The 26,352-nt window shown below is 38.0% G+C and overlaps 1 protein-coding gene and 1 non-coding gene across 2 annotated transcripts in view; both read left to right on the plus strand.

The window, feature by feature from the left end:
• The window catches only part of POLA1 (DNA polymerase alpha 1, catalytic subunit), a 299,688-nt gene that overhangs the window by 38,235 nt on the left and 235,101 nt on the right, over positions 1–26,352 (plus strand). Inside the window, exons 17-26 of the mRNA XM_047844422.1 lie at positions 556–617; positions 2,136–2,225; positions 5,332–5,448; positions 7,047–7,222; positions 9,302–9,431; positions 9,926–10,045; positions 11,134–11,233; positions 13,963–14,087; positions 19,120–19,269; positions 19,682–19,804. Coding sequence (XP_047700378.1) covers positions 556–617; positions 2,136–2,225; positions 5,332–5,448; positions 7,047–7,222; positions 9,302–9,431; positions 9,926–10,045; positions 11,134–11,233; positions 13,963–14,087; positions 19,120–19,269; positions 19,682–19,804 — 1,193 coding nt within the window. The remainder of the gene's footprint in view (positions 1–555; positions 618–2,135; positions 2,226–5,331; positions 5,449–7,046; positions 7,223–9,301; positions 9,432–9,925; positions 10,046–11,133; positions 11,234–13,962; positions 14,088–19,119; positions 19,270–19,681; positions 19,805–26,352) is intronic.
• Positions 13,115–13,244, plus strand: LOC125158027 (small Cajal body-specific RNA 24). The gene has a single exon (XR_007149152.1). It is a non-coding gene; the product is annotated as a small Cajal body-specific RNA 24 (non-coding RNA).

The raw sequence follows: 26,352 nt of genomic DNA on the forward strand, positions 1-26,352 counted from the left end.
AGTCCTTACATTCAAGTCTTTAAGGCATTTTCAGTTGGCTTTTGTGTGTGGTGTTTTGTGGTCCAGTTTCATTTTTTTGCATGTGGCTGTCTGGTTTTCACATCACCACATAGTAAAGAGACTGTCCTTTTCCCATTGTATATTCTTAACTCCTTGTCATACTGACCATATATACATGCATTAATTTCTGAGCTCTCTGTTCTTTTCCTTTGATCTGGATGTTTGTTTTTATGCCAATACCATACTGTTGGCATGACTATATCTTTGTAGTGTAGTTTGAAATTATTAGCATGATGCCTCCTGCTTTGTTCTTCTTTCCCAAGATTGCTTTGGCTATTTGGGGTCTTTTGTGGTTCCATAATGAATTTTAGGATTGTTTAGGCTTTTCTTTTGAGGTCCAACAACATGACCATTGGAAATACTTGAATCTCTCAATTCTTTAGAGATTAGGGGGTATTTGTTTATATTTAAAACAGTTTCCATTTAGAAACATGCAGCATATGTGTACTTGAAATTGGACTAAGATGGTGATGGAATCTTTTTTCCTTCTTACAGTTATATCTAAACCAAAGGACTGTATTTTTCCATATGCTTTCAAAGAAGACATTAAGAAAAAGGTAAAGAACTCATTATTTATTTCTTATAAATTTGAAGCATCTATTTAGGAAAAGAAAAGGAGGATGGTGTAGATTAGCATAAATAGGCTTATTTTGTATGTTAATTTATTAGGTCTATTCTTGTTAGTTTGGACTGACCTGAATCTATTCAAAATGTATTAGAAATATAAAATAGAAACATTATTGAATGTTTTACCACCTGAAAATAACGTGATTCTGTACCCTAGTAGTAGACACTTAGGCTCAAGTCCTCCTTCAGATAGCTTCAGGGGAGGCCTTTCTGAAATGCACGATCATGTGATTACTGTTTTGGGAAACTGTTGGGAAGAGTACTCACCCCACTCTCCAGTTTGAAGAAAGCCGAGTGTAGTTGGATATGAAAAGGGACATGTATTGGAAAGGTCGATACGTGCTGGCTGGAATTGGTAGGGATCTCTCAACTCCCAGGATACTCCATGAAGTTTTCATGGGTCCTTAATAAAATAGAAAGTGGGGAAAAAGGAGTATAATGTAGTGAGCTTGTCACAAGGGTAAATGTATTCATATAAAGAATTTGTTTTCTGGAGACTATGTGGAATGCTTGCATTCACAGATGTGTGTGTTGGTTTTTTTTTTTTTTTTAATGTTTTCACTTGACAAAATTAAAAGTTAGCAACCTTGTCAGGTTCCACTTACTTTAAGTTGGCTTGAGAAGTCCAGTAGTCTGGAGGTGCTGTTGGATCAGGCTATTATTTATGAAGTGCCCTGAAGTACCTATCCAAGTAAAATGACTTAGGAAAATTCCTTTTGAGTCAAACTGATACTTTGTAGCCGAACTAGTTATAGCAAACACATAGCTATCAACTTCCATTTTAGGAGAGTCTTAGTAATACCTGATTTATATTCAGTAATCCAAGTGGAAGCCTTTTGTGTGAAGATAGGTTTTATTTATACTTAACGACACTTATAATTCTTAAATGTATGCTAGTTTTCATTCTAGTTTCTTATTTATAGTTTCTTACACCACTCTTGCAGATTAGTTTATACAATCCTTGGGATTTCTTTATGTGGTAAATACACAAACAGCAGTCTTTCAGGGATTATATAGGAAAGTAAGTAATGTTTTTGTTAGGTACCCTGATTCATATGCTTGTGTGATATGTCAAGATACACAAGTGTGTCGCTGTGGAGGGACATATCTGCCCTTCATAGTGCTTAGCATTTAAAATTTTGCTTTATTTACTTCACACACTGTATGTTAGCCAATTTGACAATAGATTATATTAAAAATAAAATGAAAGAAGTTTAAACAAATTTTAAAAATCCCACATAAAATTTTCTCTATTTACTCACTTATTACTAGGATGAGCTTCTCAGAGACTTTGGGCAATTGTTACTGTGAAACCTAGAATAAGCAATTTCATTGCTTCTTTTAGTTTTGAAATGGATAGTTTCTTTTAATTCTAAGAAATCTAATCCTGCTTGAACAGGGAGCTTTACAAGTAAAGAGTAAGTGACCGGTATGTTTTTATCTAACAGAATGTGAAGGTTGAGATCGCTGCAACGGAAAGAACGTTGCTAGGTTTTTTCCTTGCCAAAGTTCACAAAATTGATCCTGATGTCATTGTGGTGAGTAGGTGTCTCGTCATGCTGTTGGGGACTCTTCATTCCTTAGTTCTCAGTACTTGTTGAACAGCAGAGAATCTTTTTTTTTAATTGAGGTAAAAACTGGTATATAACATTATGTAAGTTTCAGGTTTGTAGTAGTATAACTCTACGTCTGTATATAGTACAAAATGATGACCGCCTAAAGCATAGTTACTATCCATCACTGTACAGTTGATTCCCTTCGCTCTTCGGCCCACCCCCCAAGCCCCTTGCCCTCTGATAATTAGAAGTCTGTTCTCTGCATCAGTGAGTTTGTTTTTGTATTGGTTGTTTGCTTTTTTAGATTTCACTTAGCATAATACCTTCAGGGTCCCTTCAGGTTGTTGGAAAAGGCACACTTTCATTCTTCTTTATGGCTCAGTATATTCCTCTTTGTGTGTGTGTGTATGTGTACCATATCCTCTTTATCCATTCACTGATGGACGGTTTGTTTTGATATGTTGGCTGTTATAAATAATGCTGCACTGAACATAGGGCTGGATGTATCATTCCGAATTAGTGTTTTTACATTCAAATAAATACCCAAAGTGGAATAGGTGGATCATATTGTAGATGTGTTCTTAATTTTTTGATTTCTGTAGGGGCTACAACAATTTACATTCCCACCAACAGTGCAAGAGAGTTCCCTTTTCTCCATGTCCTCTCCAATGCTTGTTATTTCTTGTCCTTTTGATAATAGACATTGTAACAGGTGTTAAGGTAGTTTTAATTTGCATTTCCCTGATAATTAGTGACATTGAACATCTTTTCATGTGCCTGTTAGGTATCTGTGTCTTCTTTGGGAAAATGTCTGTTCAGGTTCTCTGCCCATTTTTAATGTTTTTTTTTTAAATTTTATTTTTTGAAAGTCAGAGAGAGGGCATGAGCAAGGGGGGAGGGGGGGGAGACACAGAATTCAAAGCAAGCTCCCTGAGAGCCCAATGTGGAGCTCGAACCCACGATCGTGAGATCATGACCTGAGCCGAAGTCAGACGCTCAACCGACTGAGCTACCTAAGCTCCCCTCTGCCTATTTTTAAATGGGGTTGTTGGTTTTTTTTGTTGTTGATTTGTATGAGTTCTTTATATGTTTTTTTGAATCTTCAGAGTGAAATAACCCTATGGACTGGTGGGAATTGCTGTATTTTCCTCTAACAGAAAGGGGGAAAAAGAGCCAGCCCACTATGAAATAGTTCTTTTCCTCTAATAGAATAGCAACTCATGAGTTATTGTTGATGTTTAGGATATTCCATTTATTTCCAGCCTATATAAGTAAGTAAACTTACCTATAAGTAAGTAAACTTGTGTTGTTAACTGTTGGTTCCTGTACATTTTTGGATTAGTGGCCCAGCTGTATATTGGTCATAGGAGTTAATTCCCTCAATTTGGTGTCAGTCTGCAAAGTGTTTGTATTTCAATTTCATGAGCTCAGTGCATCTCTCTCTCTATTTTTTAAGATTTTATTTTTAAGTAATCTCTACACCCAACGTAGGACTTGAACTTACAACCCCAAGATCAAGAGTCACAAATTCTTCCAACTGAGCTGCCCGGTACCCCGAGTTCAGTGACTCTCTATGACCTATTCCTTTGAGAGCTCAGGGCTAGGGATTTTTTTTTTCCCCTTGGTAACTGAGTATGTTTCCACTAAAAAGGAAGAGGTAATAGTTCACTGAGTTATGTTTGCCCCAGTTTTTAAGAGTCACAAAGCAACATTTTGCTTTATGTTTCCTCTGGCTTTAGTTTGTAGGCTCTTCGATGTGATTTCTTCTCCTGCCCACCACCCAGTTAACGGATCAAATTATGCTGTGATTTTGATGGTTTTGGAGAAAAGTAGGAATGTAAATGCATGTATTTTAAGTGTGATAATGGCAATTTAGTTACATTGAAGCCTTGCAAAACAATGTGTGGTATATATTTGTCCACATTCATTTTTGCTCTTGGATATCTATCTTGACCGTGGTGTGGCCAAAGTACCTAGAGCCTGAAGTTTGTTATCAAGTATCTCTGCATACTTGCCTTACAGTATTCCCTTACACTATTCTAGGACCCATCTTGAAAACACCAGGAAGAGTCTGTCCACAGTGCCGTATTGTGGCGTTCCGGCTCAGAACTAGATCCTCACCCAGTCTCCCCTGGCAGTCTCTCTTGGGCCCCAAGGAAATGTCATGGTGCCTAGGATAGGTGGCCTGGCTTAGCACGTTAGAGCCAAGCCAAGTCTGTGTGTGAGGAATCCAAACTGATGTAATCCAATCCTGACATGGGTTTGAGTCCCTAATCCCAGGCATGATAATTTGGAAATGAGACTTCCTTGTGTCCTTGGGTCTCTTAATTTAATAGACAAAAGTGCCATAAATATATAGTGGTATACATCTTTAAGTAAAATTAATAACAAGTAAATCAGTTTATTGATCTGATTTATTTTAAACTTGTGTCTAGTTTTTTAATAAACATGGGCATTGAACCATATTATTCACACAATGGAAATTATCATTATAGACATGGAAAATTTGGTTGCATTTTTCAGGTAATTTCTACCTGGTATGGTTTGCTTCCTTGAACTGTTGAGTGCTATTATATATTTTGTTGCATATTGATTAAGAGTCTAAATCAGTAGTATTTGAACTCAGTTCTTCAAGAAGCAAGTAGCTGCAGTTCCTGAGTTTTCGAAGAGTCTGTGTGAACTATCACACAACACAGGCAGGCTCTCTGTTTTTAAGGAATTAAAATGGAATTATTTGAACACAGCTTTTACTGATCACAAAAAAAGTGTGGGACATAAAAATTTGCATTTGCTTTTGAGACTGTGAGGCATGAGCTGCAAATTAAAAGACATCATATGAACCTTGCATCAATTAGGATGAAATAAAGTTTATTCCAGCAATCTGCTTAGCTTTGTTAATGTCAAGGCTAATGAATGCTGCTGATGAATAAATTCCTGAAGAAGAAAGGACCCCAATCGGAGGTAAGCTCATGATGCCTTCAATTAGAGATGAGAAAAAGAAAGGGCAAAGAAATTCTATGCGTATGAAGATAAATCTTCTCATTTGCGTTTGTTACAATGTTATTGGCTGCCTTCTTTTTCTGACTAGGGTCATAATATTTATGGATTTGAACTGGAAGTGCTCCTGCAGAGAATTAACGTGTGCAAAGTTCCTCACTGGTCCAAGATAGGTCGACTGAAGCGATCTAACATGCCAAAGCTAGGGGTAATAATAATTTTCAAAATCTTACTTCTTGACTTGGCTTCTTTACATGGAATAGCTACCTGGGAACACACTGGGCTTCTTTGACTAAGAATTGGTTGTCTTGTGATAGGACATTTTAACTTTGGCACTGAACATCTTTTCCTTTGAATGTGGCATTTTATTGGTAGAAGCCACTGGTAGTTTTTAAAATCAGCTATTAGAATCTAGAGACAGCGCATACATGTTACCTCCACTCCGTCATTACCAAAGCTGTAGCCCTTAGAGCAGAGATCAGCGAGTATTCTCATTCAGTACAGAGAGGGCAGGGAAGAGTGGGAGGGAGCTGATGTTGAACGTATGAGAAGGCTGTGGGCTAAGTGCCTTCTGCGTTAGTTGCCTGTCACAGCAACTCCAGTTTGTGCTTCTCACAGGGGTAGCAGAACTTGTTCAAGATCATAGGGCTAGGGTGGGAAAGAACTGAGATTTTGAGCTAGGCCCGTCTTGACTCTTTTAAAGTCTATGTATTTTTCATTCTGCCTACTTGTTTTGGTGGTTTTTGTATGAAGCCACCTTCGTTTCCCAAGCCTCATAGTGCTTAACATCTTGTTTCACTTAAAGCTCGTAAGGAAAAATGGGCATGTTGCTTCATCAGAGAACTTAGGAATCTGTATGTTTTATAATGCTCTCCAGAGGATTCTGCTAACGCAGATTGGAGTTGGGGCCAGTGCTGTTGCTTCTGTTCCTATTCATATCTTTAAGGTGATATAGAGTTATTAACCTTCATCCCAGCCCTTGATTTACTATTTCCTTACCCCTTCATGGTTTTCTTTGTAGGGCATCGTCTCTGTGAGGTCTCCCACGGCTACCCTATTTAAGATGCAGCCCCCCTAAATTGCCATATTCCTCACGTGTTCTACTTTTTCTCTTTTCCATATGCTTATTACCTCCTAAAGCTATATAGCTTCTTGATTTTGATGTTTATTTGTTGTCATCTATTTCAGATGAGATTAGGAATCTTTCATTTTTTTTTAAACGTTTAAAAAAAATTTTTTTTTTTTTGAGACAGAGACAGAGCATGAACGGGGGAGGGTCAGTGAGAGGGAGACACAGAATCTGAAACAGGCTCCAGGCTCTGAGCTGTCAGTATAGAGCCCGACGCGGGGCTCGAACCCACGGACCGCGAGATCATGACCTGAGCCGAAGTCGGCCGCTTAACTGACTGAGCCACCCAGGCTCTCCGGGAATCTTTCATTTTTTTAATGTTTTTATTTATTTTTGAGAGACACAGCCTGAGCGGGGTGGGCTCGGAGAGAGAGGGCGACAGAGGATCCAAAGTGGGCTCCCAACTGACAGCAGCGAGCCGGACGTCAACTGACTGAGCCACCCAGGCGTCCTAGGAATCTTTTCTCTTTGGCTCAGTGCTATCTCCCTGGTGCCTAGAACAGTGTCAGCTCTATAGTGAACGTTCAGAAATACTTGAGTGACGGCTGACGGAGTGGGCGAATAGGAGATTGAGAGTTTCCTCATTGTAATTGTGGACTAGCTTCGAAGTCGGTTGAAATAGAATGTTCCCAGTGTCTGCTCATCCATGGCATTTGCTTTTTGTCCTTCCCCTGTAGGGCAGGAGTGGACTTGGTGAAAGAAATGCTACCTGTGGCCGAATGATCTGTGATGTGGAAATTTCGGCAAAGGAATTAATTCGTTGTAAAAGCTACCATTTGTCTGAACTTGTTCAACAGATTCTGAAATCTGAAAGGGTTGTGATCCCAGTGGAAAATGTACGAAATATGTACAGGTATGCTCCTGGATGCTTCGGAATTTGTCTGCCTTGAAATGAGCGATAGCAAGAGGCCAGCATCACCGTGAGGCTGGAGGGACAGGAGAGTGTGGTGTTCTGGAGGGGAGCTGCCTCCGTGTCAGTACCAGCATCTCTGTGACTTTAATAATTTGAATTATTTTGCCTCTTGAATTATTCTCAGTTTATCAGTTTACCTCCATCTCCCTCACCCATCCTAATCTCATCTAGGTGTTTCCCAAGAGCGGTTTGGAAATTGATGTGATATTTAGGTTTCCACCCTTAATTCATTAATTCAGAGGTTAGTATAAACCTTTTAGAAATAGAAAAACTGAGACATCATGAAGTTACGTGGAGATGCTACTTGGTTATTTCTTTTTTCCATCTTTATTGAAGTAGAATTGACAAATAGAAATTGTATATATTTAATGTGTTCAAATCAATGTTTTATAAATGTATACATTGGGAAATAATTACCATAGTCAAGCTGATTAACATATCTGTCACCTCACATGGTTACTGTTTATTTCTTTTCTTTTTTGTGTGGTTACAACACTGTAGATGTACCCTCTCAGCAAATTTCAAGTACACAATGCGGTATGGCTAACTGTAGTCACATTGCTGTATATTAGACCTTCTGAACTCATTCATTTTGTACAACTGAACCTTTGTGCTTCTTTCCTAAATAAGATTTCTTCTACTCCTCTTGCCACTTCTCATTGTTTTCTTCCCATGCCTCCCAAGTCCTTGGACTGCTTCTCTTTCTGACTACACTCCCTCTAGGGTGAGCTCGTGGAGTCTCAGCACTTCACTAGTATGTGGGTGCTGATACCTCCTGCTTTGGTATCTTCACCTTCAGCCTCTCCCTTGAATTCCAGACTCTTGTATACACCTGCCTGTTCTACCTGATGTCTAATATGAACCTCCACCCTAACTTGTTCAGAAGCTCAACTCCTGATATTTTCCCCTAGGCTCCTCTTGGAGTTTTTCCCTAAGGGTGACACCTCTTAATTTTCCAGTACTACTGGAAACCTCCAAAGTTATCTTCAGCCCAAAACCTTTGAGGCTTCCATGGGTCCTCTTTCTGATAGATATCCCATGTTTGAGCCATCACAAAGTCCTGTCAGCTCTGTCTTCAAAATAGATCTAGATTTGACCCCTTCTTTTCCCCTCCACTGAACCTATCCTGGTCCAAGCTACCCTCCCCTTTCCCTGAATTAATGAGTCTTATGTCAGCTTCTTCTTTGGTCTCTTTGATTTTGCCCTTGACCCTTTGCTGTCTGTTTTCAACCCAGGAACCAGGGGTATCTTGCTAAAGTTAAGTCAGATACTGCACTCTGCTCAAAATCTTCCGGTGACTTTCTCTTTCATTTAGAGTAAAAACCAAAGTTCTTACTGTGACTTACAAGGTCCTTTACAGTGTGTGTCTCTGCCTTTTACTCTGTCCTTCTGACCTTTTGAATGTGCCGTTCTCCTCAGACATCCGTCCGCAAGGATTGCCCCCTTACCTCTTCAAACAGTTCTTTAGTCCAAGTCACCTCTTTCCTGGTCCCCTAACTAAATAAAATTACATTCTCTGCTCCTGACACTTAATATTTCCTTTGCTTCTTAATCTTTTCCCCTTAACACTGAACATTATATAACATACCTTTTATATGTATTTTAACTTATACTCTGTCTCCCCCCTTGAAGACCTAAGCCCCACGAGGATGGGTATTTTTGTCTTCTGGTTACAGCCAGAATCTATTTGCCTGGCACATAGTCGGCGTGTAATACCTACTTACTAGATGGATTGAATATATCGATTTGGGTAGTTTCCAGGTTGTAGTTAATGCATAACTTTACTTTGTATTTATGGGATTTTTTGTGTGTGTGTTTTGGAGAAGGGCATTGGGATCAGTGACATGAATGAATTCGTAGTTTCATACTAACCTTATTTTAAATTGTTTCCAAAGCCAAGGTGCCATTGCTCTGAAGTTAATCATAGCAAATTTTTTTGTAATATTTTATGAAGTCCTGATTATAGTCATTGTTTCCTTTAATTACTTGATTCTGTTTCATTCTTACTTTTCTGTACAGTGAATCTTCTCATCTGTTGTACCTGTTGGAACACACCTGGAAAGATGCCAGGTTCATTTTGCAGATCATGTGTGAGCTAAATGTTCTTCCATTAGCATTGCAGATCACTAACATCGCCGGGAACATTATGGTAAATTTAACTTAGAAAGGGGGAAAAAGCATTTCCTGTTGGATTCAGTGTTTGCTTGGGGTAGTTGTTATATGATAATGAGCCTAAATGCATGCTTATAAAATGAGTAACTTGTACTCTGAAAGCTGGGCTTCTTTTGTAAAATGAACTGGCTGTGAGAAGGGGAGGAAAACCAGGTGCAGACTATGTTGAAATTTGGGTGAACATAAGGATCATCTCTAACATCTGGATGTGTCTGATTTGCGGAACGGTCTATTTGGCAGTAAAGAAATAGCCCAAGTTGCCAGTATTTTAAGCTTTCTTTGTCTCTTTTTAACTATAGTGCTTAAAGAAAACGTTAGGATTAATTTTGTACCTTCTTATTTTTAAAGCAGCTCTTATTAGGAAGAATGATTGTGGAAGAGGTGCCATGATTAAATTTACCACCTCAAAGTTGGTTTTGTTTGTTATTTGTTAGGGTTTTGAGCTCAAATTTAAAACATTCTCTTTCATAGTCTAGGACCCTGATGGGCGGACGAGCCGAACGTAATGAGTTCTTGTTGCTTCATGCATTTTATGAAAACAACTATATTGTGCCTGACAAGCAGATTTTCAGAAAGCCTCAGCAAAAACTGGTGGGTCCACAATTGCATAGGGTTTTGCTTTTTTTTTTTTTTTTTTTTAAATCCTCTCCCCTTTTATTACTTAGGTGGCTTTTATAACGGTGATAACTTGTGCTTACAAAATAATGAATCCTCTGTATACTCTCGAAACCATGTCAGATTTGTTCCTTTGTGTTTCGGTGGTGATTTCCTTCTTTACTTTTTTTCTGTGTAGATAAAAATTTTATGTGAAATATGAACTACCTTGAGGATAGCATTAAGCCTCTTTTATGGATGACCATACAAGGAAGGTATTGCGCCACCCTAGCTGTATCCAAAGTTAGACACCAGTTAAACCTTTTATTTCCTTAAATGCATGAGCCTTTATTTTTTGTTGCTTTGTTGCAGCTTTATGTGCTAGCAGGATCAGGTCACCACAGTCAGTTTTCTGAAGTGGCCTCCTTGACATTGAAACTAAAACTTAGCTACTGTTTTGTTAGCACTGATAGCCATTTGACTCAAAAGGGGAATTTAATGTTAAGATGGTTCACCTTCCTGGATTTGCTTTGTGCACATCAAAATTGGTATAAAGAATATTAACTTACAGGAGTTTGACTTCTGTTGAGGTATTGAATATTGATTGGTTATTAATAAGCTACCTGGAATGAATTTTCAGTCTACAGACACACTCATTTTAAGATGTCCAAATTAGAATAATGACTATATCTGTATGACATAGTTTATATTTCTGCATCATGATTGTTAGAGTGGTGAATTTAAGCGGACTCTTCTACTACCTTAGATTTTACAGAATATGAAGTGTTGTATTTTTAGTATCCATTGATTTAAAAATAAAAGGTTCTATGAATTCAGAAACGTTTTCAAGTAAAATTTGCATATGTATTAACTCAGGGCTACAATGTTTTGGCAACTCCCACGCTTGGCCTTTGGGTTTGTGAGCATGTTACAGTAACTGTTGTTCCACAGAGGTGGGACCACTAGCTAAAAGTGAGGTTGTTTGTTAGAACTGTGTACTGCGGTTGGAGAAGGGGGAATCCTAAAACTTCTTAATTAGTTTATTAGTTGCTGGCTGCTGAAGTTGTCATTCCATTTGACATTAGGGAGATGAAGATGAAGACCTCGATGGAGATGCCAATAAATACAAGAAAGGACGTAAGAAAGCAGCTTATGCCGGAGGCTTGGTACTGGACCCTAAAGCTGGTAAGGCTGTGCGGCAGGTTGCTTTGCCCCTGGTGTTAAGGAATTTTTAATACAGACCTGGGCTTGAGAAGCTAGAAGAGCTGAATTGTATTTTCTAGGTTAGCAAATAGGTCTTGTAATGACCTTATTTTGTTTTAGGTTCTTTTGAAAAATCTCGTTTGCCGGTCACCTGACCTGAATTAACATGAATATTTTTTATTTGCTGCGTTCCAAGAAAGCTTTGTTTATGGACACTGAAGTTTAAATTTTGTGTAATGTTTGCATATCATGAGATAGTCTGTTTTAAAAAATTTTTTTTGACCGTTTAAGGATGTAAACACTATTATTGGCTCGTGAGTGGTACACAAAGAAGGGGTAGGCTCAGTTGGGTCTGCACAGAGTTTGCTAGCCCCTAGTCCAGTATAGAGCCCTTTGCCTTCTGGTGGGAGCACCTGTGGCTTGTCCCATCTGCTCTGGAGGGCTGGCTCTGCCTCTGCCTGAGCTGCCAGGACCCATTAGGCTGGACGGCAAAGTTAAAGGGAGTATGGACAGTAACCACCACATTGAACTTTAACAGCAGAGTAACCAGTTCTTATTGTCATTAATGGCAAAGAAGATGTTTGGTGGTATGTAGAGCTAGACAGGATCTTTTTTTTTAACCCTCAACTATTTTTAAGTGTACAGTTAAGTAGCGTTAAGTGTATTTACATCGTTGTATGGGAATAATGTGAATTTTATCAAGTAACTTGAACTCTGAGTAGGAGACATTTTTGACAAAAGTGATTTTATTATTGGGGCACCTGGGTGGCTGTGTCAGTTAAGCTTCCAAGTGTTGATTTCGGCTTGGGTCATGATCTCATGGTTTGTGGGTTCTAGCCCTGCGTCGTTAGGCTACTTGGGATTCTCTCTCATTCCCTCTTTGCCCTTCCCCTGCTTGTGCGTGCTTGCTCTCTCTCCCTCTCTCTCTCAAATAAGCTTTTTTAAAAAAGTGATTTTTATTAGTTGTATTGAAAAAGATCTGTAGTCCTTTGGTGTTAGATAGATCTAGGCTTAAATTCTGTCTGTGTGATCTTGGGCTCCCTCTTGAACCTCTGTAAGCCTTGTTTTCCTCTTCTGTAAAATGGAGATAGAAATATAGACCCTTGAAATTAATACAACACTGTATGTTAACTACACCAGAATTTTTTAAATGTTTGTTTATTTTTGAGAGAGAGAACGCAAGTGGGGAAGGGCAGAGAGAGAGGGACGGAAGATCTGAAGTGGGCTCTGTGCTGTCAGCAGCGTTGAATGTGGGGCTGAAACTCACAAACTGTGAGGTCATGACCTGGGCTGAAGTCTGCTGCTCAACTGACTGAGCCACCCAGGTGCTCCCAGAATTTTATTTTTGACTACATTAGAATTAAATTTTTTTTTATGTTTATTTTTTGAGAAAGAGCCAGAGCGTGAGTGGGGGAGGGGCAGAGAGAGAGGAGACAGAATGTGAAGCAGGCTCCAGGGTCTGAGCTGTCCGCATGGAGCCCGATGTGTGGCCTGAACCCACAAACTACGAGATCGTGACCTGAGCTGAAGTCAGACCCTTAACTGACTGAGCCACCCAGGCATCCCTTGACTACACTAGAATTCAAAAAAAAAAAAAAAATCTCCCACACAGGGATTTAAGGAAAAAATGATTATTTATTTTTTGCATATAATTTATTGTCAAGTTAGCTAACATACAGTGTATACAGTGTGCTCTTGGCTTCAGGAGTAGATTCCTGTGATTCATCACTTATATACAACACCCAGTGCTCATCCCAGTAAGTGCCCTCCTCGCTGTACGTCACCCATAAAATGATTGTTTGGTATAGTGCTTGACAGAGTATGCTATCAATATGTTTGCTGTTGGTTTTATTTTTTTAATACTGGACATTTATTTTGATTCAGTTTCTTCTTAAGGTGAAGATAACTCTTTGTAAATGTCCTAGAGAAATATAGTAGCTTTCTGTTCACCCTTTGCAAGTGAAAAGGGTGGATCGTTCCACTGCTGACATTTATATACGTCTCTTGTCTGATTTTAACACCATTTGTGTACAGGTGAGTGGGCTTCCCATTTTATTCTTAATGATGGTAAAATATGTGTACATACACACACACACACACCAGTGAGTAGTTATATATATATATGTGTATATGTATATACATATGTTATACACATATGTGTATTACATATATATGTGTACACATATATATATGTGTATACACACACACACACATATATATATATATATATATATATATATATATATATATATATATACATGGATCACTAAATATTTTGGGGGCAGAGGTGGTAGGGTAGGTGGGAGGGAATGCTTACTTGAAGGAGAATTTTACAACATTTTTTTGAAATGGATATGACACCTATCTAAAGTAACTGATATGAGAAGGTGTTTGCCCATCATAATGGTGTACTTTGGGGCTGCTGTGGAAAGGTTCATTGTAGCTGGTTTCAAGGTAAGACAGGATCTCTTTTTTCCTCTTTGGTGACCTGAGTTTTCACTCTAATACAAGTTGTTTTTATGGAGTGATAGTTGAGTACTTTTTTCTATTGGTGTAACTCACAGCTTTCAATGTTATATTGTATTTAATATACATACTACATTCTGTAGTTCTTCTAATGTTATGTTTTGACACATCTGCTTTTTGTAACCCCCCTTCCCCCACCTCCTTTTTTCTTAAAGGCTTTTTGTAACATGACTTTTTTATTGCAGGTTTATATGATAAGTTTATTTTGCTCCTGGACTTCAACAGTTTGTATCCTTCCATCATTCAGGAATTCAATATTTGTTTTACAACAGTGCAAAGAGTTGCTTCAGAGGCACATAAAGCTACAGAGGTTGGTATTCAATTTGGGGGCTTTTTAAATTGAGATTAAAAACACTGTTTAAAGAAGGAAGAGAACCAAAGGGGTTAGCATTCTAGTTTTTCCTCTTAAGGATACAATTTGTCTTTTCTTAGTGGTCAAAACAGGGGGAAGGTTGAGTAGATGGAAATTTTCACTCGTTCTGTATCATTTTTATTTAACAACTTTATTGAGATGTAATCCATATACCATGCATTTCATCCATTTCAAGTGTACAATTTAATGGCTTTTAGTGTAGTCACTGAGTTTGCAACCTTTGCCACAGTCAATTTTAGGGCATTTTCGTTACTCCCCAAGGAACCCCCCTACCTTTTAGCTGTACCCTCCCTCACTCCCTCCTTTCCTTCCAGACCTTGACAACTAGTAATCTTTCTGCCTCCATAGGTTTATGTACTTTGGACATTTCACATAGATGGAATCATATGTGACCTTTTATGTCGGGCTTATTTCACTTAGCATACTGTTGTCAAGATTCATCTGCACTATAGCATGTATTAGTACTTCATTCCTGTTTATTGCTGAATACTATTCCATTGTATGGATCTGTATCACATTTTTATGATATATATGATATGTAGGATATATTTGATATATGACATATCTGTGATATATGGTACGTATATATTTATATATATATATATATATACACACACACACACACATATATATAAATCACACATTTATTTTAGAATCATCTTGTCAGTTTATGCAACAATGCCTGCTCTGCTTTTGATAGGGATTGTACTGGATCTTTAGATTGATTTGGGAAGTATTGCCATCTTAATGTTAAGCCTTCCAATCCATGAAAATTGGGTCTTTCCATTTAATTAGGTCTTTAATTCCTTTCAGTGATGTTTTCTAGTTTTCACTGTACAACTCTTCTTTTATTAAATTTATTCCTAAATATTTCATTCTTGATGCTATTGTAAGTGAAATTGTTTATTTTATTTTTGGATTGTGCATTGCTAGTGTATTGAAATATAACTGATTTTTGTGAACTGATCTTGTATCCTGCAACTTTGCTGAAGTCATTTATCGGCTCTAATAGTTTTGTGGATTTGTTAGGGCTGTCTACATATTGTATGTTATCTGCAAAAGTAGTGTTAATTCTTTCTTTATAATCTGGCTGCCTTATATTCCTTCTTCTTTTTTTGCTTAATGGCTCTGGCTAGAACCTCCAGTACAATACCGAATAGAATTGGCAAGAGCAGACACCTTTTTCTTGTTCCTGGTCTTAGGGGGGAAGTATCCAGCCTTTATTTCACCATTAAGTATGGTGTTAACTGGGGTTTTCCATAGATGGCGTTTATCAGGTTGAGGAAATTCCCTTCTGTTCCTAGTTTGTTGCGTGTTTTTATCGTGAATGGGTATTGGATTTTGTCAACTACTTTTTCTTTATTGAGATGATCATGTGCTTTTTGTCCTTTATTCTCTTTATGTTTTGTTTTCCTTTTTTAGATGTTTATGCATTTTCAAGAGAAAGAGAGAGAGAGAGAGTGTGTGTGTGTGTGTGTGTGTGTGTGTGTGTGTGTGCGCGCGCGCGCGCGCGCGCGGGAAGGGCAGAAAGAGAGGGGGACAGAGGATCCCAAGCAGGCTCTGTGCTGACAGCATTGAGCCTAGTGCAGGGCTGAACTCCGGAACAGCGAGCTCATGATCTGAGCTGAAGTTGGATGCTCAGCTGACTGAGCCACTCAGGCGCCCCTGTCCTTTATTCTTTTAATATGGCATATGACATTGATTTTCATGTGTTGTTCTGTGTTCCTGGGATAAATTCCACTTGGTCTTGGTGTATAATCCTTTTTATATATTTCTGCTTTCAGTTTGCTAGTATTTTGTTGAAAAGTTTTTTGTTTGTATTCATAAGGGCTTTTGGTATATATTTGTCTTTTCTTGTTTTTGTCTTGTTTTGGTATGGTATTAGGATAATAATAGCCTCATAGAATGAGTTGGGAGGTGTTTCCTCCTCTTCTGTTTTGGTTTTTTTTTTTTTGGAGAATTTGTGAAGGATTCATGTTAATTCTGCTTTAAATATTTGGTAGAGTTCACCAGTTAAATTATCAAGTCTTAAGATTTCTTTCTTTCTCTCTCTTTTTTTTGATTTCCAATTCAATCTTCGTTTTATGTCTATTCAGACTTTCTATTCCTCCTTGAGTTCATTTTGGTCTTTCTAGGAACTTGTCTATTTCATGTAGGTTTATCTAATTTGTTGTCATAAAAGTGTTCATGGTATTCCCTTCTAATCGTTGTTTCTTTAAGGTCATTAGTAATATCCCTCTTTTATTCCTGATTTTAGTTATGTGAGTCATTTTTTTTTGTCAACATAGCTAAAAGTATGTCAGTTTCGCTGATCTTTACAAAGAAAGAACTTTGGTTTTGGTAATTTTCTCTATCTCCTGTATTTCCATTATAATCTTTCTTCCTTTTTTTGTGCTTTTGTTGGTTTAGTTTGCCCTTATTTTTCTAATTTCTTAAGGTGGAAGGTTAGGTTATGGATTTGAAATCTTTTCTGCTAATAAAGATACTTACAGCTATGAATTTTCCGGCAAGTACTGCGTTAGTTTCATCCCATTAGTTTTGGTATATCATTCATGCCTTTGTTGTTAGGCCCCTTCACCATCAATTGACCATTGATCTGACTTCTGCTGTCACCATCACTTAGTTTTGCTTATTCTGGAACTTCATATAAGTGGAGCGGTACATTATGTACTCTTTGGTATCTGGCTTTTTTGCTCAACATAATGTTTTTGAGGTTCATGCATGTTGTTGCATTATCAGTAGTTCTTTCCTTTGTGTTACTGAGAAGTATTCCACACTTTATTTATCTAGTTTCCTGAAATAAGCATTTGGGTTTTCAGTGTGTAGCTATTATTAATAAGCCTGCTATGAACATTCACATCTTTTTCTGGACATGTGCTTTCGTTTTGGGGGGTAGATACTTAAGGAGGGAATTGGCTGGTTTGTATGGGAAGTGTGTGTTTAACCTGAAAAGAAACTGCCGAATTATTTTCCTAAGTAGTTATACTGTGTTACACATTCCCACTAGCCATGAATGTGAGTTGTTCCACATCATCTCCAACACTTGGTATTTTTATTCTTTTAAATTTTGGCCATGTAAGCCTTTCTTAATGATTCCTTGCACTACACGGTGAATCTTTTTGAAAGAATCTTTTGAATTATTTCACATTGATTTTAATCTAGTGATTAGTCAACAGTTTTACGTAGGGCTTAATAACTTAATGTGTGGTTCTTCATATGTAAAGCTTATATAACTGACTCTCAGTAGGGAATTTGATTAGATGTGGCTGTCTAACAGTAAAAGATGTAAAGTAATAAAGTAAAATATTATCTCTATATATTGTTTTTCTCTGATTCTTTGTACCTGTGGCAGGAGATGTGTATTTACTCTCCCACTCCAGATTTCACATGTCTTTTAGTTCCAACCACATGCTTTGGAACTGTTTTTTAGCCCCACTTCTGTCTTCCCAGAAGAGAGAATCTTAAAGGCTTGCTTAAGTGGGTGAGCATGCCTGGTACCATATGCTGTGACCACAGGAGTGAGTTCACAGAGTACAAACATGGCTGCTAAGGATGGGCCTTTCTGTGGGACTAGAGGATAATCTTACAGAGAAGGAATTTGGGTAGACATCTCCAAAGGGTGGTGACTGCACTTGACTAATAATGTTCGTTGGGCTCTGTCCTGCTATAGTATGTGAGCCTTGTGATAATTGTTGTGATCCGACCTCCTTCATTCCCCTCCACTGTTTTGTTTATTTGAGCTTTCCAGTTAGGGTTTCAGGTATATAATGGAATCATTTCAGAGTTGGAAGGGACCTTAAAGGTCATCTAAGAAATACTCTACACGTAGCAGTTTATAGGTTCTATATCATTGTTTTGTGCAGTATTTGATCCTCAAAATAGCTAGTGCCACACAGCTAGTGTTGGTTGAGCTGGGCCAGATCCTTTCAGTTAAGTTTTTATTTGACCTCTCTAGTTGCTGTAAATAAATGGGAATGTGTACCAAGATCTCTTTAATAGGTTTGCTGTCATCGTCTGCTGTTTTCAAAAACAATAGGTCCCTGTTTATTATAAGATTGTTCATTTGAAAATATTGATCTTTATAAAATCAGATACCTAGTAAAGGCTGGGTTATCAAATGGCATTGACTTGCCATACTTGAAGCCAAGAGGTTTATTTTTAATTGTGAACCTTTGAAAGGGCAAGTGTGCCTGGCTTTTCTTTTCAGCCTGTTAATAGAATTAATGGAGGCGTCAGAAAAATGGTCTAATGCTTTTCCTGCTTTTTGCTGCTGTAAATTTTCATATAAGAAAACTGCTGGTTACTATTCTAAAATGTTGCTATTCTTTTACCAATTGCAGAGCAATTTACAGATAAAAGGTCCTACATAAATGCTAAGGAACATGTATATATTAATTTTTAGAAATTTCACGGCCTATTTAAATATGTGCTCCAAATTCCTGAAGGAAATTTGCTGATTTAGTATTTGGGGTTCTAGTTTTTAGTGGAAAATATTCACAGTAATTGCCACGATTCTCTGTAGTTGTAAAAGTGTTAATGGCATTTTGTTTGGGAGTGTGTATGACTTAAAACAGGAGTTGTGCTGCAGTTTTTTTTTTTTTTTTTCAGTAAATCCTAGAGGTCTCAGTGTTTCTTTTCAAAACAATTTCCCCAAACGTGTTGCTCCCCAATCTTTTTGAAGAGAGGAGAGGAATATATATAGAAATTGATCCCTTTAAATGATATCTGCGTTTGTCAATAATGAGAGAGGGGAGATACTGGGAACGAGGCTGTTAGAAGTGGGAGAAGAGGGCGGTGTGGACTTGTTCTCAGCTTTTTCTTTGCCACCCATATGCTGTTGACCTATAGTTAGGCAAGAAAGTAGCTTTTCAAGATGTGATCATTGCATAAAGTGCCCACAAAATATTATTTTTGAAAATTGTTTTATGAAAGCTTGATTTGTCTGAAATTTCTGTTGTATGTTCATCAGGATGGAGAACAAGAACAGATCCCTGAGCTGCCAGACCCAAACTTAGAAATGGGCATTTTGCCCAGAGAGATCCGGAAGCTGGTAGAGAGGAGAAAGCAAGTCAAACAACTAATGAAACAGCAAGATTTAAATCCAGACCTGGTTCTTCAGGTATATCTTTTCACTGAAAGACATCTGAGTGACAGTCTCTGCTTTTAGAATTTGATTATCTAGTAGTGTTTTACAGATGATGCTGTGGGCAACTCATGGGCTTATTTTAAGTTTGTGGGCAGGAAACACATTCACAAACACTAGAATACCTCAGAATGGAAGACACCTCTATCTGCAAAGCCCTATCTGGACCAAACCCTTCTCACTTCTGGGAGCTTTGGAGTCTGTGTTTGCTTGCTTCCAGAAGGTCAGGGAATCATGTATCTGGGAGGATGGGCTGAGTGTGTTAAGAGTTCTTTTTTTTCCTGGACATGGAGGGTTACTCCTTGTCATTGGTGGTCTAGAAAGAGATCTAATGTAATTATTAAGCATCTGCAAATATTGTTTGTCTTTTGTCCTTGTGTGCCTACAGTATGACATTCGACAGAAGGCTTTGAAGCTCACAGCGAATAGTATGTATGGCTGCCTGGGATTTTCCTACAGCAGATTTTACGCCAAACCACTGGCTGCTTTGGTGACCTACAAAGGAAGGGAGGTAAATGGTGTCACATTCATAGCTCTAAAGATGAGAGTGTTTTTAACTATACGTGTTACAGCATGGGAGAGCCAAGTTTGTTACCTAGTTACACAGCTTCAAATGCCCCTTTCTTGGGACAAATTCAAGACAGATAGATTTGTAAGTACGGATCCATTCATTCATCCATTGACAGAGTATTTATTGAGCGTCTGCTCTGTACCAGACATTGTGAAGGGGGTAGAGTGTTGAGCAAGACATAAAAGGTTCCCCTGCATCATGCAGGTCACATTCTGTCTAGAGCAGAGGTATAAAGTGGCATGCGGTGGGGCCTTGGGATGGGGAGAGGGTAGTTTGGGAAAATAGACTTGTAAATACATGAATAAACAAACATAAAAAATAAGAGGATGTGGTAGAACTAAATGTTGTGCTGGTAATTAAAACAGGGTGATGGGCTAGTTTGATGTTAAGATGGCTGGTTTAAATTGGTCAGGGAAGGCTTCTTTAGGAGGTAACAGGAATGAGAGCAAAGTGACATCAGGAAGCAAGTTTGCCTGTGTATTAGGTTGGAGTACAGGGGAAAGGAAGAGATGAAGGAGAATGCCTCCATGTCAGCCCTATAGCTGGTTCGCTTATGGAGCCATTTACTAGGATGGAGAAATCTGCACGAGGGAAACAAACCCCAAGAAAGTCTTAACAGTAGAGAACACGGAGGGTGGGAGATGGGCTAGATGGGTGATGGGCATTAAGGAGGACACTTGTTGTGATGAGCCCTGGATGTTGTAGGTAAGTGATGAATCACTGAATTCTTTTTTTTTAATGTTTATTTCTGAGACAGAGACAGAGCATGAGTGGGGTAGGGCAGAGAGAGAGAGGGAGACACAGAATCCGAAGCAAGCTCCAGGCTCTGAGCTGTCAGCCCAGAGCCCGACGCGGGGCCTGAACCCACAAGGCCGTGGGTTCATGACCTAAGCTGAAGTCGGTCGCCCAACTGACTGAGTCACACAGGTGCCCCTGATGAATCACTGAATTCTACTCTGCAAACCAATATTGCACTGTATGTTAACTAATTAAAATTTAAATAAGTATGTATATATGTACATATATATACGTATGTACGTATAAAAGAGAAATCTGGGAGAGAGGGATTAAGAGTACTCTTTTGGTTTTGAGATTTGTAATAGATCTCTAGGCATGTTAAGTAGGCAGTTGGATATAGAAGTCCACAATTCCAGGAATAGATGAGGAGTGGAGTTAGGGATTGAGAGTTATTGGCTTTAGAAAGATGAGCCAGATATGAAACCGATTTGAGATACTGTCACTTTGTGACAATATAAGCTTCACTTGCTTTAGCCCCACCTGTGTGGGTTTTTCTTAATTTGTAAAAAGGAATAGTTACGTTAAATATTAAATTCCCTTTCACTCCCGTAAGCTATTTATTCCTGCCAGTGGATTTGAGACTACTCAATCTTAAGGAGGTAGTTCGTGATTATGAGTGGAATGCTCAGGGATGGCAAAACTATGGTCCATGGGCTAAATTCAGCCTGCCATCTATTTTTGTAAGTAAAGTTTTATTGGAACACAGCCACGGTTATTTGTTTATGTTTTGTTTGTGGCTGTTTTTTGCATTACAGTAGCAGAATTGAGTAGTCACGGTGGAGACTCGCATGGTCTGCAAAACTTAAAATATTTGCCATCTGGCCCTTTTCAGAAAACAGATTTCCTGATCCCTGCTTTAGAGTCTAGACCAGCACTGTCCGGTAAATCTTGAGATGATGAAAATTTTTCTCCATCTGCAGTTTATAATACAATAGGCCACTAGCCCACGTGGCTAGTGAGCATTTGATATCAGGCTAGCGTCGACTTGCTGAGGAGCTGGATTTTGAGTTTTATTTAATTATAATTAAAATAAATTTAATTATCCACATGTGAGTAGTGGCTCCTGTATTAGTCAGCGGAGATCTTGCTGGCATGAAACAAACAGGATGTTCAGAGGTGCTCCGGCACCTCTTGTTCAGACTTGGCTCAGGGCACAGTGAGGAAGGGCAAAACATGTATTAAACACCAGCAATATATGAGAAGCTTCCAGATGAATTATTTCTCTAAAACCCCACAAGAATCCATTGGTATGGCTAATAACATTCCCATTTTGCAGATGAGGAAGCTAAGACTCAGAGGCGAAGCGTAACAAGTGATTCTTTTGAATTGGGATCCATATTTTCCTGATTATAAGGCTTTTACTACAGTAGTATTATCTACCCCATCTCATGGTGTCTTTCATGACTGTGCTTCTGTTTATATTCTCTTACTCCTCAAAGGACATCTTTTTTGCTACTCATCTCAAGACACAGGCCTTTTTTACACGGGAAGATAAGGCATTTCAGGAGCTAGTTGAAGTGAGGGAAGGATGTTTTCAGTTTCTTAGGCTAAGTTTACTTTAATATTATTTAAATTTTATTTCTGTGTATATATCCAGTGGCTTCTGATAGAATACCATCTTATTTTTGTATTAGGAAATGCACTCACTTTGCCCCAACTGGGTGATAATACATGGGTTGACTATTGAGATTGGATCAAGGTTACTCTTAAGTTTCTCACGAGAGGCAATAGTTGACAATTTACTCCCTTGGAGAGTGCCTCTTGCTGTTGGGAAATCCCTGTTGTTACATTTTCTGCATTGGCTCAGAAATCCACAAGCTTAAAAGGGCACTGTTGATAATGATAAGCCCCAAATTTGTCCAGTGATCTCCCCCACTCCCCTAATCCATTGTACTTTAAGGGCAATATTTTTGTTTAGCTTGATCTTTAATAGGGTATTTAAACTCATTTTTAATTTTGCTGTTGTATAAAATACAGCAGTAACAAATCTTTATAAACTATTAAAAAAACCTCTGCTCTCTCCACTAAGAAACAAAACGTTTCAGACACATCTAGAAATAATTGTATGTGATTTAAATACTTGGTTTCTACTTTACCCTTGTCTCTTTCCCCTTTGCTCCTTCCCACAAATAAAAAAATATAACAACTACGGAAAGTCGGCCTTGAAAGTAATGGGAGGTTAATGAGAAATAATAATTACACGGTTGCTCCCTGGAAATCTTATTCTAGAAGAAGATTCAAAGCCACCTACAGAAATTATTTACTAAAATAAAACTGATTGTTAAAGTATTGGTGATAATTATTAGCACTGGTGGATGGAAATATTCTCTGTGGTAATCATTCTTGGGTTTACTAGCATTTTGCATATATACTATTAGGCCTTTGTGATTTCAAACGTTTCTTGATTTTTTTTTAATGTTTTATTTATTTTTGAGACAGAGAAAGAGCATGAACGGGGGAAGGTCAGAGAGAGAGGGAGACACAGAATCTGAAACAGGCTCCAGGCTCTGAGCTGTCAGCACAGAGCCCGACACGGGGCTCGAACTCACAGACCGTGAGATCATGACCTGAGCCGAAGTCGGACACTTAACCGACTGAACCACCCAGGTGCCCCAAACGTTTCTTGATTATTAAAGAGGTAGGAGAGGTAAAGTGTACAATGAGAGTCAGTTGGCTGAAATTTTGGAATACCTTTATGACTTATCACACTTGTCTTTTTTGTAAGGAGATGGAGTGGACAAAACAGTACAATAACTTCAAGATCTTAGAAGTTGTTTGCTTTTTAAGTCCTTGTAGGATAAATTAGATTAAGGTTCAGGTGGAAATGAATAAGGAAACCTGGTAGCATGTCATCTAAAAGATTAGGAAATTTTGCATTTGAATATGGATTAATATACAGTCTGGGGAGACTGTAAGCCCCTCTCCCTTCTTGTTTTTAGGTCTATTTTGTGTGTGCTTAGTTTTGTTGGAATCATGCAGGTTTGGCTCTGGTGACCTAATAATTTCTGTAATCAAATGTGTTACGGCTGCTAGAGTACTCAGGGTAATTACTAATTGTACTTTTATAAACAAGTTTATAATAAAAATGCTAATAGTTATGTCAAATGGACATCAATATTGTCTTTTCCCAGGTGTGATCTTTCACACTTAAACTCTTTAATTGCTCAGTGGTAGAGGAATTAGTTAATGGTTAAAAAAATTGTATGAGGGACCTCATAGCGTGCAAGTTATTTAAAAATAATGAAGTCAGTGTTTTCAGAGAAGTAATGTGGAAACTTAGTTTATAGACACTCAAAAGTGAATCAGTATAAATATCACCTACATTTGTATTTGTTCTCAATGTATGTGTAGAGAGACATAAAAAAAAGATACTGGGCAAGTTGATAGCACTGAGTGGACATAGATTTTAAACCAGCCAAGACAACGGTTGTCAAGAGACTGGTGTGGTAATTGAAGTGACTGTTCACTAGATGGCGATAGACACCCTGAGATCATTAATCAATTAAGAGTTTTTATTCTGTGAACAATAGTGAAGGCCATTTAGTGACACAAATCTGTCCACATTTCAACTTTGATTAATTTTGAAACTGTTAAAGGCTAACGATGGACCAAAGGATTGTAAGAGTCTAACCTATTTTAAAATAATGATGTTTTTTTGAATTCCAAGTTTTTATTGATAAGAACAACCATCGAATGTATCATAGCAAGTAAATTCTTCTATCACATAGCTAAATTCATACATCTGGCCACGAGGCTACACTACATGACTCAGTCACAGTATCCGGCTAATCCAAAGAGAGTTGAAATGATTTTGATACATAATTTTGCTTCCTTGGGTTTTTGGGTTTTTTTTTTTAAAAGAGATTTTAAACTTACTCTATACTTAAAAGCACATTCATTGTGTAATCCTTAGTGTACTGGTAATATTTGTCTTTATGGAATAATTAGTACTTGCTGATGTTGTATTGTTTTATTTCTGCACTCTGTTATTTCTGTGCTCTTGATGAAACGATTTGTGGTCTGGATTTCTGGTTGCATTTTAAAGTGAACATATGCTCTCATGTTTGGGCATAGATCCTGTGTGTTTTCACTTTCTCACCCGGTAGGCTGACATGAGTCCTTGCCACCCGGTTGTAGTTGCCTAGCTTTCACTGGCGTTTGGACCTGAAATTTGTGCATTTAGAACATGTATCCAGGTCATTGCACGACAACGCGCTCCAGGCAAGCCTTCCTGAGAGTCTTTTGGTGATGTGGTAGTGCCTGTCAGCAGCCCTTCGGAATGGCCTTCGGGCTGTCGCCTCTATTGGTGTCCATGGAGAAGGAGAATGAATGGAGAATCTCATAATTAAGTGCTAAGGGACACTCATCTTTATCTAGAAAGAAGCAAAAATTTCACTTTTCCAATCTTTTTTCTTAAAGAGTGTAGTTTTCTAAAAAATTAAAAGCAGTAAAATATTATAGAAACATTTGAAGACTGGTTCTTTCCTGCCCTCTCTCATTCTTTTCTCTTCTTCAGAGGTAACTGCTTTCTAAGGGTTTTTATCCTTTTTGCCCATGGTTTTTTGCTTTTACAACCAACGTTTATACCAGTGGTGCATTAAAAGTTTTCACCAATTATGTGTCATGCTATACATCATTGTTTTGCAGTTTACCCCCCAAAGCAAGTAGAGGGAAAAAAGTGGGGGAAAACCCCGAAAACCCCTAGTCTATTTTCCACTTTTTAAGTATATCCATATTGATGCATTTTTAGATTTGATTTATTCTTGTTACCTCTTGTATAATATTTCACTAAATAAATATAGCCCAGTATATTTTTTGTTCTCCCACTGTCCGTGTTTTCAGGTTTCCAAGTTGTCCCTTTAGTTTTTTTTTCCTTTATAAACGGTGCTGTGGTACAGTGCCCCATAGGCATGAGTGTCTCTACTGTATTACCAAGAGTGAAATCTGCACAGCCATAAGCACTATGTGACCTGTGACCTTTGATTAAATGACAACAGTCATTTAATTTATCACAGCAAGCTAATTCTTTCACATAGCTAAATTCATATCTGTGTCCGGAGGATCATAAAACCTGACCCACTCAGTCACAGTATCTGAGGTTAATTTAAAGAAAACTGGAAATGATTTTGAAATACAGTTTTGTCTCTTTGAATTTATTGTTTCTTTTTCTATCGAGGGATTTTCAACTCACTACACACTTAAAATCTTTAGTGTTCCACATCCTTGTCAGCACTTGTTATTTTCTAAATTTTTAATTTTTGCCAGATGAGTGTGAAATGGCATCTCATTGTGATTTTAATTTGCATTTCCCCAAGTATTAGTTAAAGTTGAGCGTCTTTCCATTTGTTTTAACTCTTCCCTTTTCTCCTCCGAACTGCCCATGTGTGTATATGCCCTCTTTCTTTGGGTCGTAGGTCTCATGCTGTTTCTTGTTAGGAATTCAAAGGCTAGTCCTTGTTTGGTCGTATGTGTTGCAAATATCTTTTCAACTGTGACTTGTCCTTTACCTTTATTCGTGGTCTTTGAATGTGTACAAGTTTGTATTTTTATTTTAATGCCAAATAATTTGATTCATTCCCCCCTGTATACTGTGTTTATTTTTCCCTGAGAAATCTTTTCCCTCGTGCAATGACATAGACATTCTCCCTTAATTTCTTTTCTTACTTAGATCTTACATCCTTCTGGAAATT

This window comes from Prionailurus viverrinus, chromosome X (genome assembly GCF_022837055.1).
Source record: "Prionailurus viverrinus isolate Anna chromosome X, UM_Priviv_1.0, whole genome shotgun sequence".
Classification (NCBI taxonomy): domain Eukaryota; kingdom Metazoa; phylum Chordata; class Mammalia; order Carnivora; family Felidae; genus Prionailurus; species Prionailurus viverrinus.